The sequence below is a fragment of the Natator depressus genome, chromosome 5 (genome assembly GCF_965152275.1).
Source record: "Natator depressus isolate rNatDep1 chromosome 5, rNatDep2.hap1, whole genome shotgun sequence".
NCBI classification, from domain to species: domain Eukaryota; kingdom Metazoa; phylum Chordata; order Testudines; family Cheloniidae; genus Natator; species Natator depressus.
The window spans coordinates 102,091,951-102,110,325 of record NC_134238.1 but is presented as its reverse complement, the minus strand read 5'-3'; the positions used below and the strand labels follow the sequence as shown (position 1 = coordinate 102,110,325).

Here is an 18,375-nt window from a genome sequence, read left to right as displayed (position 1 = left end):
TGAAATGAATCAAAGGGTAAAATTTTAAAAAGTGCCTCAACTGACTTAAGAGCCTGAGCCCCATTTTCAAAAGTGTTTTGGACTCCTAAATTACTTTTGAAAATAGGATTTCTGTTATTTTGACATTTTTGCCTGTTCTCTGACTACAGTCCTGACTACCTCAGATTTGAAAAACAGTTTTAATCAAAACCACAAAGAATCATGTTTATGTAAGGTTTTTGCTAGAAAGATGCTAAAAAAATTTCAAATCTGAGTATTAACCTGTCCCAGTCTTCCTCCTACTAGGGTCAATAGCAAAATGCCCAAACATTCCCACAATGAAAAGAAACAAAGATTAGAAATGGGATTTTCAAGATACTAGTCTAACTCTACCCCCATTAAAGTCAATGGGGAAATTCCCCTTGACTTCAATGGCAACACCGTTTTTGAAAATCCAGCCCTACGTGTACAGCATTTACCAACAAAATTATGCAAGATGAAGATGGCATAGGAAAAAAAGTATACATTTGTTCAAACAAACAGTAAGTAGACAAATTCCAGAGACAAGCAAATAAACACCACTAATCACAGAAAGAATGTTTCTTGGACTCCCTATCATATAAAATGGCTGATAGTTTTAAAACTATTTCTCCTTTTATTTTAGTGATTAGCACTTTAGTAAATGATAAAAATCTAAAAAACTACACAGTACCATATTTAAGAATTTCTCTCACCAACCATGTAGTAAGGATTGCAATATTATAAAAAAGGCTTCCTGAAGAATTAAAGATCTATTAAATCACAGAGTTTTTCCATTTTTTAATAAAACCCCATTATTTTTTTTAAGTTATTTTAAGGAGACACGTGAATTGCTAGGTTTTCACAAGCAATCAATCTTATTTTCCTCTAAGTGGTGGAATTATATTATTCCAGCACAGACATACACCACACTAGAATTGTACTGTAAATACTTCTAATGAGCTCCATTCCTTTAAATTGGGCAATACCTATTTAGCAGGAGTAATGTAGTGATATCTATTTGAAAGATAGCTACAGTAAAATGGCACGGGCATAGAGTGTGCTCAGGCTTTTGGAGGAGCCAACTACTTAGTATAAGAACATACTCTCCTTAAATCCTCTGTATAGATCCATTCTTGCACAGAACTCTGGGCAGAAGAGGAACGTGGGGGGAGGAGAGAAGCATACAGCAGCCCTTCTGACCACAGTAATAAAAACGCATCTGTCAGCAAACCTAGGGTGTTGTGTTATTCCTTGTTGCAAACAACTCCACTTGGGGAGCTGCCCAGAACTGGAAAATGGATGTTCCTATGTCTGAGTGACAGGACCATTTGTGATGACTGAAAAACAACCTGCTCAGGTAATCTGCCAGGGTATTTTGAACCCCCAGGCCATGGGTCACTTTCAGAAATATACAGACAGGATTGCTTCCCAACAGAGCAGTGAGGACCAGGCTTCTCCCTGCTCGTTTACATAAAACACAGCAATTATATTGTCGATCACATCAGGCAAATGGATGTATTGGTGTTGAGAAAGGAACTCCATGCAAGCTAAACAGATGGCCCACAGCTCCCGGATATTTGTGTGTAGACTGAGATCTTGGGGTGACCAGAGACCCTATGTCTGCAAGTGTCCCAGATGAGCCCCCAACCCCATGTCTGAGGCATCTGTGACAAAGGCAAGAGTGCTGAGGTGGGGCAAAAGTAACTCCCTTGCATACACTGAGCAGATGTGTCCACCCATCTAGAGAGGGTAAGATGTGACTTGATATGTGCACTAACATGTCTATGTGGTTCTTTCTTGGAGAATATACCTCTGCCACTCAGTCCTGATGGAGCCCCAGGCTCAGTCTGGTGTACTGGACCACATAAGTACACACTGCCACGTGCCCCATCCCCTTAAACAGCTTCTCACCACGGTGAGAGGATAAGCCTTCAAATCCAGAATAAGGCTTTGAATTGTACAAAATCTTGTCTAAAGCCGTAAAGCCCTGGCATCTGTCAAATCCAGGACCATACCAATAAATTCTATTTTCTACACTGGAGACATGACTGACTTGTCTGATTTGATCAGGAGGCCTAGCATGTCAAAGGTGGATCAGATTATGTGAATGCTGACCACCACCAGTGACACAACCTCCAGAGGAATGCTACCACCACCACCACATCTCTCCACTATTTTTGGAGTTGGAGGCAGGGAAGCTGGAGTCTGCCAGAGGACTCTGGTAGATTGTAAGACAGACTCAATTAATCAGTAGAGCTATTCAAGCTGGAGCTGCAGATGTCAAAATGTCCACCAGTTTGAGAGATCTTTCCTTGACCTCCTCTGGTTGGATATCTAGGGCCATAGCCATTCTCCTCAACTCCTCCTAATGAGTCCTAAAATTGTCCCGAGGTGAAGAAATAGGTTCATCTGGGGATGAGGAAGAGGGTGCTACCAGTACTAAGAGCAGGTCCAGTTCCTGCTCCTCTTCTGGCTGATTGTGTGAGAGACCCTGACTCTGCTTGGTACTAATGCTATGGTGGTTGCAGAGACAATGCTCCTGACTCCCAGTAGATGGAGTTGGCTGAGATGGTTGTGGGGATGCTCTTGTTTGATGGGGGAGCCCATGGATTCCAAAAGGGCCACTGGCACAGCCCAAGTCCCCAACTATGCATAGCCCAACAATCCCTCCCTACTGGTACTGAGGCAGAAATCAGGGTGGCCATTCCTCCTGATGGGACTGGCTAGGTTGGGATACATAGGAATCCACTTCAGTGTGTGATGAGTAAGAACTTTATTGCTGAGACCAAGGTGGTACCGTACACGTTGGTACCAGTAAAGAAGGCAGTCTCTGAAGAAAGGTGAGCCAGAGAGATCATCTATGGCTTTCCCCGAGATGGTCTCGACCTATCTGGCACCCTGATAGCCACATCCGATGGAGCTACTTAGTATGGAGGTGATGGCGCAGGAGACACACCTCAGGCACCAGTGCCAAGAGTCTCTAGAACCCCTGGTGATGGTAACAACCTCAATTCTCTTGCAGCCTCAAATGCCTCAGGAGTAGACGGTACTGGGAACATACTCGACAGTACTGTGGCAGGAGGAGATGCTTCGGGAGCCAGTCTCAGCAGGCCCACGCTGGGCTCTGGGAATGTGCACTTTTGGGAATGCTTCCTCCTTGAAGACTGCAGTAGTGTGCTACTGACTAATGCTGAGTTGGTCAGTATTTGGACCAAGATAGAGGGCTCAGATGGAGGCCGTAGCAACTCCTCCATCAACAGACTTTTTAATCTGATTGCTTTGTCTCCTCCTCTCCCCCCCCTTACAAATGCCACACTTGTCACTTACATGAGCCTCCCCAAGCTCTTAAGGCAGCTGCGGTGAGGGTCACTATTAAGCACTGCCATGCCACAAGAGTGACAGCGTTTTAAACGCAGAGACCACAAAATATATCTGACACCGGGGCTAGTACCCAAACTGGATAGCAGAACTACATAAACCAAAAACCACCACAACCACAAATTATTTTTAAACTAAACTAAACTATATAAGGTACTGTTTACACGTAACAAGTAAACACCTGCAGAAGCAAGGACCAGGAGTTCCAACAATCATTACGGGCGGTAGGAAGGAACTGAGGGGGCACTGGGGCAGCTCTGCCTTTTATGCCTGCATAGTGTGTGCAAGACAGCAAATGGGTATTGTTAAGGGTGAAAATTCTCCAACAACTGTGCACTAGAGCACACAAACACCTACAGTGGAATGGACATGTGAAATCAATCCACTTTCATGTGTTCAAGGTAGATTAACTCGTTTGTTGTGTAGGCAAGGGTTGGGATAAAATTAAAACAAGACCAGTGATGCGTACTGCAGAAGAAAAAGGTTATTTCCATTTGCCACCTCCCAAATTATTATGCAACTTTTTAGCAGTGGATTGCTCTAGTTTTATAAAAGGTGGGTCTATTAAATAGATCTGCCTCCCATAGGGCCAAAAAAATTTCAGCTGCATTGAGGTTTACAATCCCAAAGGCCTGCTTCTGAAAATACTATCAGGCACAGGGCTAATTATTGAGAATAATAATAAATAATAATAATAATTTGTACTTCTATAGTAAAGTCTGACTTCTAATATGAAGAATGATGGAATTCTACCAACCAGTAAGTTCCCTATCCTATCCCTCAAAAATCTCCTTCCCCAGAAAAACAAAAAACAAAAAACAGAAGAAGTAGGAAGAGAAAGGATAAAACAAATCATACCCATTTCAGGTTTCGATCAGACCTCAGACTGTATGCCTATTTTTATCTGGCTTTACTTTTTAAAAAAAAATTCAGCTTATTTATACACCTCTAAACACAAGACTATAAAATCTAGACCTCAATTACTGTGGTAAAATATGCCACTACAGCGTTAGGAAAAGAAAAAATGTAGGGCAGTGTAAATGAGCAGATATACAAAGGAACAAAAGAAAATCTTTTGAGAACACCGAAACTATGAAAACATTACAAAATTTTCTTAATTATTTTCACTAAAGAAAGTAGACTAACAGAATCCTAATACTAGAACTATTCATAGACTCAAATGAGGCTAGTAAAAGGTATTTTCTTCTTTATTGCCTTTCTTCTTTTTAAAGCTTCTGTCATAACCTACAGGAGAAAACTGAAGTTGTGTGCTCTTCAGCAGATTTCCTACCTATATAATACATACTCCTGAGAGCATTCTGCACCAAAAAATTAAAAAAATTCTGCACACAATATTTTTTCAAATTTTATTTGTCAAATAAATGTGGAGACTCCAGCATAGCATTTGGGTGCACAGGCCACTGGCTGCACAGAGGTGGGAGATTACTGGGTCTGGATGTGGGGGGTTCAGTGCAGTGGGGATCCAGGTGCAGCTGGTTGGTGCTCAGTACAATGGGGATCCAGGTGCAGGTGGCTTGTTGGGGTGGTCCAGGTGCAGTGGGAGTGGGGCTCACCAGGGGGGTTCTGGGTGTGGGTGGGGGGGTGTGAGGCTCGGTCGATGCAGGAAGCACCGGGGGAAGAGTTTGCAGAGCTCCCTATAGCTGGGGGAGAAATCTGGGGGTGGGTCTGACATAAGCCCGGATGCTATGCACGGAGAGAGGAAGTCCCGTCCTCCCCAGCCCAGCCAGGACTAAGCTGAGCCCAGCGAACGGTGGTAGTCACCAGCTAGGTCTTCCCCACTCCCACCACCCACTCCACAGCGATTTATACCTCTGCCAGCTGCCTTGGGCACCAAAAACATACTGCTGGGGAGGGCTGCATGACCGGTCTTGTGGCTTCCCTTTACTTCCCAATCAGAAAGTCATTTTTCTGCAGGGAAGCAAAGAAATCTGCGGGGGACAAATTCTGTGCATGCACAGTGGCACAAAATTCCCCCATAAGTAAATAAATTGACAATGGGCTAAATTCTGCTCTTAGAGTACATTCACTCTGCAATTAAACACCTGTGGCTGGCTGCGTCAGCTGACTCAGGCTTATAGGGCTCGAGATACAAGGCTGTTTAATTGCAGTGTAGATGTTTGGTCTTGAGCTCCAGCCTGAACCATGGGACTACACGAGCAGGGAAGAGTCCCAGAGCCCAGCGCCAGCCCAAGTCTGAACTATAATTAAACAGCCTTGTAGACTGAGCGCCCCCCCCACACACACACACAAATCAGCTGATATGGGCTGGTCATGGAAGTTTAATTTCAGGTATACATACCCTTAGTTGTACCACTAAGTTTGGTTTACCGCAGCTCTAGAAAATCTGATATAGTAACCACAAGCTACAAAAGTTCTTTAGAAATTATATTCACAAAGGGCTCCAGTATGGGTTTTTTTAAGTTATAAACTTAAGCATATAATATTTAAAAAGGAGAAAGACAAAAAAGGAATAATGATTAACAGATATTGCAAAAAGAAACCTTTTCTTTTTTAGCTGTATCCTTACTGAACCTACTTCTAATTTTAAATCTTAATACTAACATAGCAAAATTCTCATGTGGTCTCACATCTCTATGGAAACCTTTCTTAGCAATCAGTTGCCCATGGGGCTTTGGGGTGGAGCCCAGAGCTGGAGCATGGAGCAGCTCTGGAGCGGCAGGTTTTGCCTGGAGCTGGAGCACAGCTCCAAAGCCCTGGTTGCCTATAAAGAAAGTTTCCAGTCTTCCTTGGCCACAGGCGGTATTTGAGCATTCCTAACATGTGATACAGAGAAATGTATTAACCCTATGTCACTATACAAAAATCTTTTCCTGGTACCAGGGAATTCCAGAGCATCCTTTAATCCTTTTCCCATCCACCACCAGAAGCTGATGTAACAGAAGAGAAGACTCTAAATTCACATAGTGGAACCAAAATAGGACGTCAGGACTTATTTTTGCTACAACGATATATAATGTCAGTCCTAAGACTCAAGTTGTTACAACTCCTATTTAATTTTCCCCATATTTGTAATTTAAACAAAACCCAAGCTCATTACAATTTTTTTTTTAAAAAGAGTTTTTAAATACACAATCAGAAATGTGTAACACACCTAACTGAACAACAACATTACAGCATATCTTCAAAAATTAAAGATCTTTGCAACTTCTAAATTAAGGGTGTATTCTACAGTATCTTACCACAGACCTAACTAACGTTTTTCTTAATCATTTCCTTTTTAAAAATAAATGTTAAATGTGCTATTACTTCACATTAACACTACCAAAATGGAAAGGAATTCTGGTTCTTGGTCTGTCCGCCATTATATGAATTTGGACTTACAAGTATCTTTTTCACCAACCACAGGCAGAGACATCACCCCCCACAAACCCAACCCTTTGGATCTGTTCCTCTTTACCAGTTCAGCCATTCACCATCATGGTAATCTAAAACAAGGTTTCCCAACCTCTGGGTTGGGACCCAAAACTGGGTCAACACAATGTTTCAGAGGATTACGTGGCAGCTCCTGTGGGTCCTGTCCCACAGGGCTGGCTGGGCTCGCTTCCCTGATCCAGGCACTGCAACCTCCGGTGTCCCAGAGCCACTTAGGTTTGGCCCAGCTTCATGATGACAGGAGTCCAGGTAAGCCAAATTTGAGTGAGTGGCACTGTACTCCCTGAGCCAGGTCAAAACTCCACTCAGATAAATTTGATCCAGTCGGGGGGGCAGGGCCAAACCTGACTGGCACTGCAACCCCTGAGGTTGCAATGCCCAAAGCAGAGAGCCAAGTCCAGCCAGTCCCACAGCACAGGAGCTGCAACTGTGGGGTGAATGCCAGGCAGCAACCAACTCCCCTCCCCTCCCCGTAGGTAGGACCCACCCTAGGGGCTGCACCCCCAAACTGTTTACTGGGTCACAACAGGCCATAAACATTTACAAATGGATCCTGAGCCCAAAAAGGTTTAGAATCACTGATCTAAAAAAGACATAGCTGACTCTTCCTTCTCTTTAGAGGCTTCTGCAAAGTCATGCTTCGCTCACCCCTCAATAAATTGGGCAAGAAAGAGGAGCAAAAGAAAAAAAATTCATTCATTCAAACAGGAGGATTTGGTAAAAAATCTAATTCATTTTTCTCTAAATAATGCAGAATGTGGGCTCCTAGGGCTCGTCTATCCCACTTTGAAAGGGAGCAAATCAAAGTGCACTATGGAACATTTACTGAGTGGTGGCAGCAGGGTGTCCCCCCAACACACACACACAGTGCACAGGAGGCTAGTGCAGGGTAGATTTACACCACAACTTGCCATGATCTAAATGTTCGTATAGACAAAGCCCTTACTGATTGAACCCAGAAAAATGCTATTAACAGGAGAGTTCAAGCTGTACTATTGTATACAGGTACTGGAGTTCATAAGTAAGGCTGCGAGTCTGTCATGGAGATCACGGAAATCACAGATTCCGTGACTTCCCGTTACTTCTGCAGCAGCGGCAGTTTGGGTGTGTAGGAAGGGGTTCAGGACTAGGGGCAGGAGGTTGGAGTGGACAGAGGGGCACTTACCTTGGGGTGGGGGGCTCCCTGGCTGCCACTGGCAAGGCCCTGCAGCTCCTAGGCAGAGGGGCCAAAGGACTCGGAGCTGCCCGTGCTGGCAGCTCCCATTGGCTTCAGGTCCCAGCCAATCAGAGCTGTGCAGCTGGTGGTTGTGGCGGGAGCAGCACAAGAAGCCCCTTGGCCCCGCCTCTGCCGCCTCGGAGCTGCAGGGACACGCGGTGCCAGGTAGGAAGCCCCTGCCAGTCCTGCCAACCCTCCCCCTACCCAGCACCAACGGGGTCCCAGGCCATCTCCCCCCACACCCCAAGGTCTGCAGAGAAGGCATATTGTCATTCTCCTGGACATGATGTCTGGCTCATGCCTCCCCCGCCCTTTTCTGACTGCCAAGATGACTAGTGCCAAGTAAAGACAATCATCATTCATACTGACCTAGAGGTCTGTGGTTCCTAAATAGACATCTGAAGAAGTCTCATCAACCATGGATCCTTCTGGAGATTTCACTCACCAAAGCAATCTTACTAACAGATCTTTGCACAATTTGAGACATACTGCCTGGAACCTGAGTGGTCTCACCTCCTTTATAAGGATTATTCCCAGAATCTAGATTTCTTATTAAAACCAGAAACACATCAATTAAGTAAGTTTACAGAGGATTTGGGGAACAGTCCCACTGTTATGTGGGAAAGAAGGTACATTTCCTACATCTCTTCACTAAAGAGATCTAGGAGAAATTTCAAGATTACTTTGGTTTGGCTCCAAGTCCAATTTATCAGAAAGTGCAAGTTTCAGCTCTGGAAACTTTGAGGTCTCACTAATCAAATTCCAACATACTGCTTCAGCTGTACATTTCCAGATTTGATAAGTAAGTTTCTCAAAGACATCTACCCCATCCACTACTCAGGAACCTCAACTTTGTATTGCCAATCCCCGCTAACCCTCTCTCTGAGCCAATGGGAGAAGCATCCGTGTCAAGATGGTTTTCCTCTTAGCAGTCTCTTCAGCTAGAAGAGTGGGCAAACTTGGGACACTAATCAAAAAGCCCTTATCTACCATTTTCCTTGACAGGATAGTCTTTATGCCACTTCCTGCGTTTGTTCTTAAGGGGAATATGGCTTTTCACTTGGATCAATCCTTTTCCTTATACTCTGTCCCACAACCTAAAGAAACAGTTGCACGATTGATATCTGATCAAGGTAGTATAATTTAGGGCTGTCAATTAAAATTAATTTGATTAATCATGAGATTAAAAATAATCACAATTAACTGCCGTTTTAATCACACTGTTAAACAATAGAATACCATTTCTTTAAAATATTTTGGATGTTTTTCCTGAATTTTCAAATATATTGATTTCAATTACAACACAGTGTACACTGCTCACTTTACATTGTTTTTATTACAAATATTTGCACTGTAAAAAAGATAAAACAAACAGTATTTTTCAAGTCAACTTGTCCAAGTGCTAGAGTGCATCTTTCTTGTGAAACTGCAATTTACAAATGTAGATTTTTTTTTTTTAAAACTGCACTCAAAAATAAAAACTTTAGAGCCTACAAGTCCACTCAGTCCTACTTCTTGGTCAGCCAAATGCTAAGACAAACATGTTTGTTTACATTTATGTGAGATAATGCTGCCTGCTTCTTATTTACGGTGTCACCTGAGAGTGAAAACGGGCATTCACACGGCACTGTTGTAGCCAAAGTTGCAAGATATTTATGTATCAGATATGCTAAAAACTCTCATAAGTCTGTTCATGCTTCAGCCACCATTCCACAGGACATGCTTCCATGTGGATGACACGCATTAAAAAAAGTGTTAACTAAATCTGTGACTGAACCCTTTGGCGGGGGAATTGTATGTCTCCTGCTCTGTGGTTTTACCCGCATTCTGCCATAAATTTCATGTTATAGCAGTCTCGAATGATGACCCAGATAAATGATAAATGTTTCTCGATTTAAGAACGCTTTCACTGCAGACTTGACAAAACGCAAAAAAGGTACTAATGTGAGATTTCTAATGATAGCTACAGCACTTGACCCAAGGTTTAAGAATCTGAAGGTACCTTCCAAAATCTGAAGAGGGACGAGGTGTGGAACATGTTGTCAGAAGTCTTAAGAGCAACACTGTGATGCAGAAACTACTGAACCTGAACCACCAAAAAAGAAAAATGAAAATTTCTGTTGGTGGCATCTGACTCAGATGATGAAAATGAACATGTCAGTCCCCACTGCTGTGGATCATTATAGAGCAGAATCAGTCATCAGCATGGAAGCACACCCTCTGGAATGGTGATCGAAGCCCACAAATGTTTAGCATATCCAGCACATAAATACCGTGCAACACTGGCTATAACAGTACCATGTGAATGTCTGTTCTCACTTTCAAGTGACACTGTAAATAAGAAGCAAGCAGCAGCATCTCCCATAAATGTCAGGTTTCAGAGTAACAGCCGTGTTAGTCTGTATTCGCAAAAAGAAAAGGAGTACTTGTGGCACCTTAGAGACTAACCAATTTATTTGAGCATGAGCTTTCGTGAGCTACAGCTCACTTCATCGGATGCATACTGTGGAAATTGCAGAATACATTATTATATACACAGACACCATGAAATAATACCTCCTCCCACCCCATTCTCCTGCTGGTAATAGCTTATCTAAAGTGATCATCAAGGTGGGCCATTTCCTGCAGGAATCCAGGTTCTCTCACCCCTCTCCAAAAACCACACACACAAACTCTCCTTACAACGTGCATGAAAATCAAGGTGGGCCATTTCCAGCACAAATACAGGTTTTCTCACCCCCCCCCACCCCCATACACACACAAACTCACTCTCCTGCTGGTAATAGCCTATCCAAAGTGACCACTCTCCTTACAACGTGCATGAAAATCAAGGTGGGCCATTTCCAGCACAAATCCAGGTTTTTTAACCACCCCCCCCCACACACACACACACAAACTCACTCTCCTGCTGGCAATAGCTCATCCAAACTGACCACTCTCCCCACAATGTGCATGACAATCAAGGTGGCCCACTTCCAGCATAAATCCAAGTTTAACCAGAAGGCCGGGGGGGGGGGGGGGGGGGAGGAGGAAAAAACAAGGGGAAATAGGCTACCTTGCATAATGACTTAGCCACTCCCAGTCTCTATTTAAGCCTAAATTAATAGTATCCAATTTGCAAATGAATTCCAATTCAGTAGTTTCTCGCTGGACTCTGGATTTGAAGTTTTTTTGTTGTAAGATAGCGACCTTCATGTCTCTGATTGCGTGACCAGAGAGATTGAAGTGTTCTCCGACTGGCTTATGAATGTTATAATTCTATGGGCTATTACCAGCAAGAGAGTGAGTTTGTCTGTGGGGGGACGGAAGGTGAGAAAACCTGGATTTGTGCTGGAAATGGCCCATCTTGATGATCACTTTAGATAAGCTATTACCAGCAGGAGAGTGGGGTGGGAGGAGGTATTGTTTCATGGTGTCTGTGTATATAATAATGTATTCTGCAATTTCCACAGTATGCATCCGATGAAGTGAGCTGTAGCTCATGAAAGCTCATGCTCAAATAAATTGGTTAGTCTCTAAGGTGCCACAAGTACTCCTTTTCTTTTTCCCATAAATGTAAACAAACTTATCTGTCTTAGCATTTGGCTGACCAAGAAGGAGAACTGAGTGGACTCGTAGGCTCTAAAGTTTTTATTGTTTTACTTTTGAGTGCAGTTTAAAAAAAAAATCTGCCATTGTAAATTGCAACGTAAGAAGAAAGATTACACAATAGCACTTGTATGAGGTGACTTGAAAAATACTATTCCTTTTGCTTATCTTTTTTAGAGTGTAAATATTCACAATAAAAATATGAAGTAAGGATTGTACACTTTGTATTGTGTTGTAACAAACCAATATTTGAAAATGTAAAAAAATCCAAAAATATTTATATTATAATACATTTAAATTGGTATTCTATTATTGTTTAACCGCGTGATTAACTCAAAACAAATTAACAGTGCCTAGCACAAAAGGGTCCTGGTCCCTGACTAGAGCTGCTAGACACTACAAACACACAAATAATGATAATGCTCATTTTATATTGGGACAGAGTACACAGCTAATATTTTCCACCCAGAAAATATTTTGTCTACTGAAGACCCCCAGGGGCAGACAGGGCTCATTTGGCCAGGTGCAATGGCTACTTCAAGGGTACAGCAGGACCATAAAATAAAAACTGCCTTGCAGCTAACATGGTCTTAAGCCAACTTCCTTTACTTGGTTCACACAAGGTAGTATTTTTGGCCTCATCTGGCACACTTTTTGAATAAAGGGCCTTCTAGTTTCAATTCTGTGTTCTGCAATAAATCCTTTAAAAAAGAAAAAAAGTGGGTTGGTAGATAAAATTTTGTTTTGGTTCTCATGTCTATTCTCCTCCCCCTCCCCAATTTTTCTTGCAGGATTTTTATTACTGCTTGCTATTTCCCATCAGTACTAGACTAATGGAACAGTGGGTACCCACATAGGAGAAAGGTAAAATTAGTTTCCTTACCTGTAGTGTTCCCACTGTTCCATTAGAACCCACCCTGTGCTTATATATTTGTTGTTCTAAGCCTCAATGACTTGAAAGAGCACAGGAATAAACATTTCTGGTTTGATAGGAGGACATCTAGAGAGTGAGTAAGAGAAAGTGTTTTTAGTGAAGCACTTCAATTGTTAATCTTTTCATAAAGTTATATATATAATTATATATATAATGGTCCCTGCTGAGAGAAATGTGGGAGCTGACAATCAATTGGGATGGAGGAAGATAAGAGGGATCTTGAGTCTACCTCAAAAGTATGAAAAGAAGGCTGAGAGACCAGGAGTACTGGCCTAACAGAACAGCTGATGCGCACTTGGAGAAAGTTATTGGCAAGATAAAACTAATTTTCAATGGTGTCTAACGGTGAGACTTTCACGTGCCTCAAAAGACTATCCACTGGGAGATGGATATGACTGTGCTAACTCCATTTATATTTTAAGGCAAGTTCAATTAGTGTGAAGATATACCCTCTGATACAACACTGTCAGACTGTGTAATTTTTTCCTACAAATTTCATTTGTTTGACTGTTCTGCTAAAAAGGATGGAGGCTGATATAACAATTCTTGGAAAAATACTGAGTGCTGCTTTTTATTTCTTCTATAGGGATTTACTCTTGGATAGTGGTGGCATTTGCACAATATTTCAAATTTGTCTTTAATAAAGGTCTTTGAGAGAGGGACATTTTTGTTATGTGTTTGTACAGTCCACCTAGCACAACAGGAACCTAGTCCATACCTGGGCTAATAGGTGCTACCACAATGCAAATAAATAATAAAGATACATGTGGACACAATCTGTGGTTTGTCTAGATTCAGAAGAAGCTGTCATTTAAAGAGGAACAGAAATCTTACTAAACTCTCTAATTACTTAAAATGCTCTGTGTTTTTCCACACAGAAGAATAAGACCACATCATTTGATTAAAGTTGGACCTTGGTGGATTTGCACCACTCATCCTGATTGCTAGCTAGCTGTTTTGTCTGCCAGGGGATAACTTTATATCTGAAGCTCTCACTACTAACTGAAAAATGCAGAGATCTTGCTTTCCAGACAGCCTCAGAATAACTGTTTTCTCAGAAGCTCACACTTTAAATATTTAGCAAGTTCATTCCAGTGAAAGTAGGTAATCATGACTTCCAGGCAATTTCAGACAGTTAAAAAAAAGAAAACAATGCAGTTATGATGGTCACTAGCTAAGAATACAAACCTGCTGCAGATCATATTAAAGGAAGCCAAAAAAGTTGATTGTCTCCGCCTGCTAGAAATGCCCAGCTAAACCTTAAGGTACAGACAATAGAGGAACAGAATTGAAACTGTTTGTTTTATGTCTGCGCAAGTGACATCATGCATCCTATACCTTCTAACTCCAGGGTTGCTTCACCTCTCCAGTAATTCTCTGACTTATACGAATTGACAATAGCTGAGCGGATTAAACAATTTCCTTCCATTGGTCACAAAAGCCATTTCCACAAATTTTTTTATGCTTTTTCTTGTGCCACCATCTCTCCTTTAAACAACTCTGTTCTACCTTAAAAAGGTCAGTCTTAAAACTGGATCTTTAAAATCACAGAATGATTCACTTCTGTCATACTATAGTGATATTTTAATTATATCGAGGGCTTTTAAGGTACTTTGCAGGATTTTCTTGTAACTTCTTAATTTTACTGATATTTTATTATTATATTGGGGGGGGAAATTGTATTTTACATATAAGGATACATGACTTGCTTATATAGATGCATATGTAAAAAACTAACAGATGGTGCACAAAGACCAAACTTGTATGATCCTCAAGCATGAGCACATTAAAAAACCCAGCTATCAGGAGTAGTTAAAAGAAGTTATGTTCAGGTCCCCAACAAATAGCAAATCAATTTTTACTTCTCCTATTAATAATTGTTTTATTGTATTATATTGGAAAAATAAACTTAAAATTTAACAGACAGTGCTGATTTAAAGTTTCTTTTTAAACTCTGATAAAGAACATATTATAATTAATTTACCCTCAGCAAGATATACCTCATTTATACTCCTGTACAAGGGTACATGCATCATCCTCTACTATGAAGACTCAAAACACAAAAGCACCATGTATTTTAGTCTCAGCAATGTAACGGAATATTCAACATTATTCCTTTAGTTGCTAAAAGTCTGTTTAAACAGAAGGATGCTTTTATTTTCTTGGTCCCAATTCTGTAAGCTGATGCACCAGTGAGGACTTCTGTGTTGTGAAATCCCATTAAACTTTATGGGACTCTGACACAGGAGTCTGCACTGGCACATTCATTGCAGGTTTGAATCTTTATTTCTTCACCCAATATTCTCATTCCACACTGAAATTATGGAATTGCTTTCAATCCCTCAATTGGGGCATTGGCTATAAAGATTTACATGAAAGGCAGACTGGTAACTCTGTGTATCAATATTACCCTTGAGTCAGATTCATCCAATTCAAGCACCAGATTTTGCTCCCATGAGAGTTTTGTCTCTCCATTTGGACTTCAATGGGAGTAATATAAATTTTAAAAAGTTATGCTTTACTTATACTCATATCTTATGCAGCAAAACAGATACAGCAAATCTGATTTTTAATGTCACTTCCTTGTTAAGGGGAGGGTTTTAAGTTTCATAAAGGTGAGCCATAAAAGTTAAATATTTCATAGGAATTCAGGAGTAAGAAAAAAATTGTCACACCCCGATTAATCATTACATCCAAAAGAAATGTATTATGGCTTCTTAATACCGCTTTTTGGTTGTAATTTTGAACTTGCTCTCTCTAGGATCCAAGTTTCTTCAACAATATTCTTGGTTTACACAAACCAAATAAATTCACATTGTGTCCTCATAACAATATCAGGAGCACTTACTCATCATACTTGATATGATAAATAGCATCTTCAGTGTCCATACAGTCTGAATAAGATGTTGAAGGTGCACTGTCCAAATTATTTGTATTCTCTCTAGAATGATCTTGGCTTAAGTTTCCATTAGTCCTTCTGTAAGTATTGCCACTTTTTGCTTGAGCTTTACCATTCTTATGTCCTTTTGTTGCTCGGGTTACATTTTCTATGTGAGCTTCAAACCAGGCTCCAATGCTGACATCACGGGCATCCACCAATTCATTTATCTAAAAATAAAAGTTTAACAAGGAGTTAACGTTTATTTCCTAAAAATCAGGTTAAATGGGGAAGAGAACAACTGGCTAAATAACTTGGTCATTCTGAGCTAACCTGTGCTCTCAGTTTGTGTAACAAAACAATATTCATGCATCCACTAAATTTAAAAATATATATCCTAAAAGCACAAAATACATTTTTTTAATTTTAATATTTGACTCAGCTGTAATAATACTTAACATGAATATCCTTTATAAGTAAACAAAAACTACTGTTAGGTTTCTATAAGATAAATTAGAATAGTAATCTATCGTTCTCCTCCACAATATTGTTCCCAATCAAGATTTATGCCTTTAGGAGCTGCCTTCCCAAGGGCAGGAACTCAGAATATTAGCTCACAACCTACAGAGTTTTTTTACTTCAACAGTTCCTCAATATTGGAATAGTTATTTTTCCCCAAATGTTTTCTTTAATCCTGCACTGCCCCCGATTCCTCCAGCCAAGAGCAGAACAAAAGGCTCTCCAAACCTACCAAAGCTATTACCACAGCTAACCAAGACTGAAATTTCCATGCATCTTACACCTCTAACGGCTGGTCTACACTACCGCTTAAGTCCATGTAATGTATGTCACTTGGGGTGTGAAAAAAAGACACCTCCCTCTCCCTATAAGTTACATCAACCTAAGCGCTGTCCACACCAGTACTATGTCAGCAGGAAACACTCTCCCGCCGACATTATTTCACCTCCACCAGAGGCGGAAGCTATTATGCCAACCGGAGAGCACTGTCGGCATCGTGTGTTTACAGCAGCACAACTGTATCAATGCAGCTGTGCCAATGTAGCACTGTAGGGTAGACTTGCCCTCAGAAACACAACTCTGGTCACAACAACATTCCTAGCTTCTGTCAACTTGAACCTGGAAATGAAGTACAACAGCTCAGAAATTGCACCACCACCAGGCAACTAGGCTATTCCATAATACACTTCACTTAAAGTAGATAGTTTGCCTAAGTTCTTCTGTTGACTAAAAATGTTACTTTGACAGTGCAATGTTTTCTCTATGATTAAAGTTACAAGACCACTTACGTAGAAGACATCAGTTACTTAGGGTTAGATTGTTTTTTTTTTAAACTTGATTTCTGAACAAATAAGTACAGATATTTGAAACATGAACCTGGATTCAAAACCGTATCTACAAAAAACTATCACTCTTAATACTGTAACACCTCCATCCACTCTATACTCTGAGCATAGAAATATTGTAGCAGTCTGATAGAATGGAGCTGTACCAAAAGAAGAAATGACAAATAAAGGAGAAATATATACTACCAAATTAAAAGTACATTCTACTACTGCTCAGACCAGGTTCTAGTTATTTAAAACAAATTTCTAAGATGTGGCTTTTTGTTCCTGCTGGGCCCACATCAACTATTAATACTTTAACAGATGCTTTCCAGGGCTTTAGTTTTAGTTATCTTGCCAAAAAACTTTTTAAAAAGAAACTACACTTACACCCCTTTCTTCTTCTGTAATAATACATTCCTTATATAAAAGATTTCCCTCCCCTTTCCAAAAAAAAAAATTAAAAAAAAAATCTCGAAGTGGATATTATCCCCATTTTACAAGTAGGGACACTGAAGCTAACAAGCAATGACAGAAACAGCCCTTAACTACCCACTCAACAATACTGCCTCAAAGAGTAATCTTTCTGAACCTATGCAAACAACCTGTTTATATAAGAAAGGTGCAAAAAAATTTTTGTAGTGGTAGTAATTACTACCATTATTTCAGATGTGAGAGAATTTAAGTACTTTGCAAGCACAAACGAAGGTATAGATCCTACTGTAAAGAGCATAACAGATGAAGAATGGAGGATAAAGACACAAAATACAGAAGACCATGGTGAGAACAGGTATCTATCATAGTAGTTACATGGTTTTGGAGTTCAAATAAATAAGTTAATAGATCACTAGTCCCCTTTCTCTTCTCTCACTCCCAACCATCTTCTACGATTTAACCCTCATCTTTCTATAATGTAAATTCCCAGGTTCCACTCTCCTCCAACATTCAATAGTTCTTACATGAGATAAATAAAAGATCAGTAGATGGCTTAGGTCCTGATTTTAAAAACACATGGAGAGGTAGCTATGGAGGCAACCTTTCTACATCACTCCGAGTCTGCATTATAGTGCACTTCCCCACTTTCATCTTCCTGACAACCAAGCTGTGAGGGAATGACAGTACCACAGATTACCCGACTGCAGCTACTCCTGGAATTCTCTATGAGAGGATTCCATGGAAGTTGTAATATAGTTCCAGATTGTAGAAATTTTCCAGGTTTAAAAAAAAAAAAAAAAAAAATCAGCAAAAAGATAAGGAAGACAGTGAGAGTCCCAAACACATTCCTCTGTCTCAAAGTAGCCCCCACCAATGTTCCCTCTAATTTTTTACGTCCATGTGTGGAATGAATTTTGTTATGTGCACCAATATGGAGGTGATGTGTGGCGGGGGTGGGACCAAGGGGTTTGGGAGGGGACTCAGGGCTAAGGCAGAGAGTTGGGGTGTGGGCTCTGGGGTGGGGCTAGGGATGAGGGATTTGGGGGAGTAGGAGGGGGCTCAGGGCCAGGGCAGAGGTTTAGGGTAGGGGTTCTGGCTGGGAGTGCAGGCTCTAGGGTGCAGGCTGCCCAGCCCTCCCAGTCTCTCCCTGCCACAGCAGCCCAGGGCAGCAGCGTCTCTCCCCTCTGGG

The 18,375-nt window shown here is 41.1% G+C and overlaps 1 protein-coding gene across 2 annotated transcripts in view; it reads right to left on the bottom strand.

The window, feature by feature from the left end:
• The window catches only part of UHRF2 (ubiquitin like with PHD and ring finger domains 2), a 172,660-nt gene that overhangs the window by 103,552 nt on the left and 50,733 nt on the right, over nt 1–18,375 (bottom strand). For both annotated transcript variants that reach the window (XM_074953331.1, XM_074953332.1), the window contains exon 3: nt 15,379–15,638. In XM_074953331.1, the coding sequence (XP_074809432.1) occupies nt 15,379–15,638 (260 nt within the window). The remainder of the gene's footprint in view (nt 1–15,378; nt 15,639–18,375) is intronic.